General features: G+C 37.6%; 1 protein-coding gene across 1 annotated transcript; it reads right to left on the bottom strand.

The window, feature by feature from the left end:
• Positions 1 to 637: 637 nt before the first annotated feature.
• On the bottom strand, positions 638 to 3,525 carry LOC120333036 (salivary peroxidase/catechol oxidase-like). The gene has a single exon (XM_039400384.2). It carries the CDS (start codon positions 3,523 to 3,525, stop codon positions 898 to 900), a length of 2,628 nt encoding a protein of 875 aa, XP_039256318.2. The 3' UTR covers positions 638 to 897.
• Between the last annotated feature and the right edge of the window lie 4,379 nt (positions 3,526 to 7,904).

Here is a 7,904-nt window from a genome sequence, read left to right as displayed (position 1 = left end):
TCGAGCCATATCTCCATGTCGGGTATGGGATTAGACAGCCAGGTTTTTTTTTCGGATGCATTGACTTCGTGGTGGAGAAGCCGCAAGCGACTAGCAGTCACGCAAATCATGTCGAGCAATCCTTTCGCTCATGACCCCTCCCTCAGACAAATTAAAGCTAACTGGGAGGAACGTATTTCGTTGCCCAAAGCAATGGTAAACCGCGGTGTTTGATGCGCTTTCAACTATTATCGGTTGGAGATTTATATCTGACATTGAAGCAGTAACCAAAAGCAAGAGACAATAAATTGCTGTGTTATTTTTTTGTGCTTAATATATCTCTCTCTAAATAAATAAAAACGCCACTCATGAAATATAACAAATACGCCGATTCCAACGGTAAGCATTCATTCCTTAGTATATTTAAAGTTATCAAACTCGCAGTATTTTTTCGCGCCCCTTCAATCCCGCAACCTTGGATCACCCTGATATAGATGTGCACCCCGTCTGTTTATCACTCAATTCCAGCCTCTAACACATATATACTCTGATGGTATGGAATATGCTCTGTACTCAGTTAGCAAACACTACTATGGAATCTCATTCGGTAACTAAGTCCCACTGCAGACAAATTCTTTTTATTATCAATTAGAAAAAATCACGTTTTTACTATAATGCATGCATGATGAACTACAGATATGTACATATACAAGCCGATTTGAAGGTCATTAGTCATTAAGCTCTAACACTGTACAAGCGCACGAACAGCCATTTTTATTCACTGGCCACAGACAAACCACGGTTACAATAAAGAATAGACTTTTGTGGGTGAGAATTGACAAAAGACTGTAGAGGGCATTATACAAATATTTATTACGAGTAAGTTTGATTGTAATATAAAATAATTGCACATAGATTTCAGGATCGACAGCAAATGCCGTATTGCCTGCATAAGTTTCTGGCGGACAACATGACTGGAGAAGACGTCAACATGTAGTGTGTAGATGGGGGATTGCAACAAACACCGTACAAATTACAATACGATGTCGCAATATTTAAAGCTCTTCTGGAACTGACAAAACCGGGAGGTTCAGGATAGGCATTCTGCTGGCGGGTTATCTCTTTGATACCGAAAGGTTCAGGGTAGCCATTCTGGCGGGTTATCCCTTTGATACTTTTTCTTTTACCGAGGCACAATGCACGAACTGTGTACTTGTGACACTTTCCCTTAATTTGATCATTGTCCCGACATAAAAATCCGGACTGAGGGCCGAATTTTTCAAAAACGTCACCGGTTTCACTTGCATATTTCTTGCCTGACTTTGCCTGAATTGCCACCACATGCTCACACTTAAATTTGTAAATTTCGACTGATGATTCATGACCGTAAGAAGAAGATGCCGAAATCCAATTTGACCAGTAGTGATTCGGCGAAAGTTGAAATGGAAAGTCTGAATATTTAATTGAACCAACGGGGCAAGCAAATTGAATTTGAATAAACCGACTGTGTGGCACAGTACGAAGTTTATAGCCTAACCGAGTTTCGCATGTTTCGTCTGGCCTCGTTTTTAAGATATGTAATGGCGCCTTTTCGACATCGACTTGATTTATTTTGGTATACTTCGTAACAAACCACACGGTCCACTTGTATTCAACATTTCTTGCTGCTTCTTGCTTATGATACTGGCTATCCTGCTTCCACGAGTAAAGATCTATACCAGGTATGCTGTAGCAACTGACGAGGTTGTCGGGTTTTCCGTCTTTCATAATCAACGGCTTCCTCGCCACAATTTTCATGTCTTCACCGACTTGGCAAAGAATACTAGCGAATGTTGTGTTGCGTATCGCAGCAAGTTGTTGTGGTGTGAATGAAGAGGGATCGCGCTTGTTTTCGTGCCAGTAACGGTCACCCATTCTTAGTGAGCGGAAACCGTAGGCTAAAATACAAGCAAATGTTGGTCCGACTTGCCCACCCGTCACGGGGTTTTCGGCTATTCCTCCAGCATACAGATCGATGTCGTGCACAGATTCGTAAACTTGTTTTAGACGACTGATAACATCACCTGGTATTTCGCTTGATAACTCATAGAAAGAATTGGCTTTAGGTAAACCACACAATTCTCTGTATTTATTATAACCCGGCAAACCATGATCTCGTCCTCTTTGCATGTTGACTGCAAAAAGATCCAAGCCAAATTTCTTATTTCTTTCCGCATAAAGTTGATTGCGCAACGCATCAACCAATGTAGGATCAGTTTTCTGAGCGTTGTCAGTCATTAAGCCACGCAAAAATGCTCCTGACCCACCTCCAAATTTGTTTAAATGAGCATCACTGGTGAAAAATGTACGGGCGACCGTAACGTCTGGTATGCTCCCGCGTCGAAGGAAAGAATCTGGGCGAGACAATACATCACTAACTTGACTGTGGGCGTACCTTAAAGCTGCAGTTGCAAATTCGTTAGTGATGGCTACATTATATCGTTTATCGTATCCGTTCCAATACGCATATCCATCAATGAGTTTCAAACCAAATCTTTTTGTCCACAATGGTCCCAGCATGGGAGGGATATACTCTCGATACGTTATAGATTGGTATACTGCGGATACAATTCGTCTAGTAGTATGGAAAACTTCATCACCAGACCACGCTTTATTGATTGATTTAAGACTCCTGGCAAGGTGGTTATGATATCGAACCATAATAGTATGTAATGAAATAATTCCTGGATTTTCGTTTGCTCTTACATCACCGGCTACGAAGCACGGAATATCCGATGGGGTATGAACTTTTATCGGGCATTGCATTGAGTCCGCAATGCCCGTATAGGCCAAATGATCTTGATTGGGAAGGTTTCCGTGTCGTCCAGATGCCGGGTTTGTCGAAGTTTTCAATTCTCCTGAAGGTGATCTAAGATCCCGCAATTCACGCGCCTCTTCGTCAGATTTTCCATAAGCAAACGAGGCGTCAATTACACTCGAGAGCTCGCTTACTTGTTCTCGATAAGGAAATTTGCATCCATCTGCACCAGTCGCAGCTTTTGATCTTGCGAGAGGCATGCATTTAACATTATCTTCTCTTCTCTGAATATCACCAAACGGTATTTCTATGTTGATACAGTCTTTATTAGGGTTGTAACAGTTGCAGTCTAACTCTGAACCATCGTTTTCAGTTGTCATTGCCGTGATCACAATATCATGCGCGAGCAACTGTCCAAAAATTACATGCATATGTGATATGTCGCTTGAAATTAAAACCTTAGAGCCCTCCAACGTATTCGATATGCTTCTTGTTGATGGAAGTTTTCCAAAAACACCTTGCGATCTTGGCTGGTCTTTTGAATCATCATATTCCGGTGGTAACAAGCGGTTCAATACAGTATTGGTAGCACCTTGGGTGGGGTTTTCCAAGTTGTTACAAGCCCCATCATATGATTGATGTGTACTTGAAGCGCAATTTACTTTTCGCGTTGAGCACCTTTTTTGTTCCTGGTGCACACCCAGACTTGACTGAAGGATAAAAAGTCCGATTATTATGACAAGCGCCATTTCGCCGTCGTTCCACTGGTGTAAGTATGAATAAAATTGAGTTGCGATATTTATATATGAATATTCAAGTATATTACCTTGAAAGATCCCGATATGATTTATAAATGCCTAACAAAGCCCCAGGTCAAATCGAAAAACAGGTATTACGGCGTATCACACTGACAGGTATTGAAGGTAAAATTGCATATTATCATAAGGTTAGAAATTCCAAACACAAAGTGGAACGCTTAACGATTGTGCGTGCAATCCGTATTACATGCGCATGTGGTTAGGTTCTTTCTGAAACTTAGTGACGGATTATATAACAAGTTTCTCTGCCACGCGATTCTTGGAATTTTTTTTCAGATTGGGATGCACCACTAATTATCCTATTCCTAATATATGGTAGAAATCGCCACTATTTGAATACTTGCAATGGCACCATTATATAAAGCGTGACTTTTTATATAAATAATCGACTTTCAAATTTGACTAAAAATATGATATTCTTTTATTTCGTACGAACTCGTTGATTCGAGGTCAAATTCAACTATAATTCGCATTGAGCCATTAGCATCGAACTTTGATTTTGAATAAAAAAATATTTCAAGTTGATATCATATCAAAGAATATGATTTGTTCTATTTTATGCATGACGGAGAAACGGTTTGAAAATCTGATGATCCCTAAAATTGTTTTTCCATCAATTTGAGCAGATAATTATATTACAAAAAATAATCACCTAGTTAAGATACATTTTGGCAATATTTTATCCCAGCAAACAAACCTAGCACTGACATTCCAAACTAGATTCAAGACGATTAATTTTCGGTTCCAATTCGCATATGGAAAATTAGTTGCATATGTGGCTATTCTATTACCACATGGCATGGTCTTGCGTCTTTCGGCAGTAATTTATCAGATATGTCAGTGTGAAACAAGTTTGCATTTACCTAATGAGCAGGGTTGGAATTATATACTGGAGGGTGGTCCAAGGTTGCGAGATTGGGGGGTCGCTTAAAAATAAAGGGTGTGTTTGTACTAAAAAAGGGCAAAAACGTCTCTCTAGATAAAAAATTGCATATTATCATAAGGTGACCGTACATTTGAACCCATGTGTATATCCGCGGGTTCAATCTATATGCGGGTGCTAAAACCCATGGGTTAGGGTTAGTATGGGTTTAAATATCGGTAAAACAATTTTTTTTTATAGGTGCAATAATACGCAGGTGCAATTGCCGTGGGTTCAAATATAATGGAACCTATCATAAATGTATGAGAAAGTCGTGTTTCATACAGTTGGAAGTTGAAAATTCAAAAACAATAACAAAATAAGGATCTTTTGTAGTAAGTTTCTGTTTGGCTTTGACACCCAAACATATAATATTTAGTCAAAAATAAACGTGCATGCATAATAGAAATTGGAATCATTTTTGAGGCGTACGTCCACTACATAAATGAAATTTTTTGAACGTACGTAGTCGACTATTACGGAGATACGAATATAGTCCAAGCCCAGATCAAACTTATGGCAGTACACTTCGCAAGCAAGATAGCATTCGACATGACTTATAAAATGCTTTAACGAAAATGTGTAGTCGTCGCGCTATGAGTTGTTTTGCAACAGGATGTTTATCCATGTTTAGTAACATGATATACATGAATAGAATTCTTATTAAGCGCATTTTAGAGAGCATGTTTTGGCGGTTATCAGTTGTATACTATAAACCTAAGTAACATATACTATAAGCTTTGAGGAAAGAAGAGTCATCTCTTTATACAATAAACAATCGATTAATTCAGACCACTTGTCACAAACAATAACTAGAACGGGGTGATACAATTTGTATATAAAATACTAATAACGTTCGAGGCACGAAAAGCTTCAGCTTTAATTAGGCCCTCAAACATCCAGATTAAATCTTGAGTGAATTTGATTTATTTAAAATTTACCATAATAAATATACAACAGAGATATTCCTATAACCGTCACACCATGAGCTACACCGCATTCTCACCAAAAGATAAATGATAAGTGGAGTTCGTGCAGAATTTGTTAAAGTTATTTGACATTATGGTTTCTGCCCGTCCGTTTTGTTTGTATTGATTGACTTGTCTTATATATATACGCCTTGCTTGTCGATTGATACATTAGAGAAATATCTTCGATAGACGTCCAACTGATTATACAACACACAATATGATATACTATACTGGTTTATTAGAAATTCCAAACACAAAGTGGAACGCTTAACGATTGTGCGTGCAATCCGTATTACATGCGCATGTGGTTAGGTTCTTTCTGAAACCTAGTGACGGATTATATGACAAGTTTCTCTGTCACGCGATTCTTGGATTTTTTTTTAAGATTGGGATGCACCACTAATTATCCTATTCCTAATATATGGTAGAAATCGCCACTATTTGAATACTTGCAATGGCACCATTATATAAAGCGTGACTTTTTATATAAATAATCGACTTTCAAATTTGACTAAAAATATGATATTCTTTTATTTCGTACGAACTCGTTGATTCGAGGTCAAATTCAAATATAATTTGCATTAATTAAGCCATTAGCATTGAACATTGATTTTGAATAAAAAAATATTTCAAGTTGATATCATATCAAAGAATATGATTTGTTCTATTTTATGCATGACGGAGAAACGGTTTGAAAATCTGATGATCCCTAAAATTGTTTTTCCATCAATTTGAGCAGATAATTATATTACAAAAAATAATCACCTAGTTAAGATACATTTTGGCAATATTTTATCCCAGCAAACAAACCTAGCACTGACATTCCAAACTAGATTCAAGACGATTAATATGCGGTTCCAATTCGCATATTATAAAGTACATATTCAACTCTTCATCTTTATCAATGATTTTAGTATTTTACAGCATATGGAAAATTAGTTGCATATGTGGCTATTCTATTACCACATGGCATGGTCTTGCGTCTTTCGGCAGTAATTTATCAGATATGTCAGTGTGAAACAAGTTTGCATTTACCTAATTAACAGGAATTATATACTGCAGGGTGGTCCAAGGTGGCGAGATTGAGGGGCCGCTTAAAAATAAAGGGTGTATTTGTACTAAAAAAGGGGCAAAAACGTCTCTCTAGATAAAAAGTTGCTTGTCGCGAGGTTAAGGTGAAAAGTTGAGTTGAAAAGCTCGACTCATCTCATCGACCGGGCCCTGTATGCACAAGACAACACACAATTCATTCTCCTTGTCATCCCCACCCACTTCTTTGCGGCCCGTGCGTCAGGGTTGGACCACCGTGATGTACTGTGTGTATAATTTATATATATATTCGGGAGATTATGTTTCCTTTGAATAAAATACAATACCCTTAAAACACATTGAGTTTTTTTTATTCAATGAGCTTCGTACGTAGTCATTAACCCGAGGGTCCTTAAAAGCTGTTGCGTCTTATAGCCCGTTGTTATGTATAGACAAAGCCCCAATCCAAGTAATTTATTGACGTCGGTACCGCGTCGGCGTTACTTGGAATCATAGTCGAATATTTTTTTAATTGAAATCCGGAGTTGACATTCTGATCGGTGTATATCTCAACTGTCTGTCACTCACAACATACAGATATGTCAAATAACTAAATACCCATTACCGCAGAAGAATTCATTTTATTGTCAATCCGAAAAAAATGCACTTTTATACAAGCCTGCATGCATGGTGTACTAGATTTACATAAATTGGGATTGTTAAAGAGGTTTATCTATTGAACGATTTATAGGAAATTGAGTTGCCATCAAACTTCTCAACTCGGGATACAATCATGAAAAACTGGGCATTACACCAAGTTAGTGAGTATGATCTGAAAACGATCTAAAAATGTGTATGACTTCTAAGATTATTGAAGCTTCGAATGTTATCGTGTCCGAAAAATTCGCTGCAGGATTCGCCGCAACAGCATTTTGCTGTAACACGAATATTTGTGATATCATGAAAAATCACCCCATAAGCATTTTGCTGTAAAACAAATATTTGGGATATAAACAGCTAGGTTTATAGAGTTAGGGTATGCTCCTAAATACCTAATCTTTTTTAAATAAAAAGGTACCTCAAAAACCTAACTGTTTTTATTACAATACTTGTTTTACCGCAAAATGCTCTTGCGGCGATTTTTCCTATTTGAGTAAATTTCCTTCGGCGAGATTTTTTTGGTCGGAATTTCCTGCGGCGAGTTTTCCCAGACCCCCTGAATTATATGCTATATCATGTTAATATGAACTTTTCAAACTAATATACCTTTTCAGTTTGAAATGGTATGTTTTGAAAATTCAAATTTTTGTTCGTTTAGTTAGACCGTTTAGTTGTAGTTATCAGTTTAGTTTATTTTAATTTCAAAAATTTCGAAAAACAGCGCCACC

This window comes from Styela clava, chromosome 13 (assembly GCF_964204865.1).
Source record: "Styela clava chromosome 13, kaStyClav1.hap1.2, whole genome shotgun sequence".
NCBI lineage: Eukaryota > Metazoa > Chordata > Ascidiacea > Stolidobranchia > Styelidae > Styela > Styela clava.
Note: the sequence above shows the minus strand (reverse complement) of the source record. Positions and strands in the feature narration are given on the sequence as shown.

What these genes read in the sequence shown, in the direction of transcription:
- LOC120333036 (XM_039400384.2), bottom strand. Translation starts at nt 3,525, where the DNA reads ATGGCGCTTGTCATAATAATCGGACTTTTTATCCTTCAGTCAAGTCTG.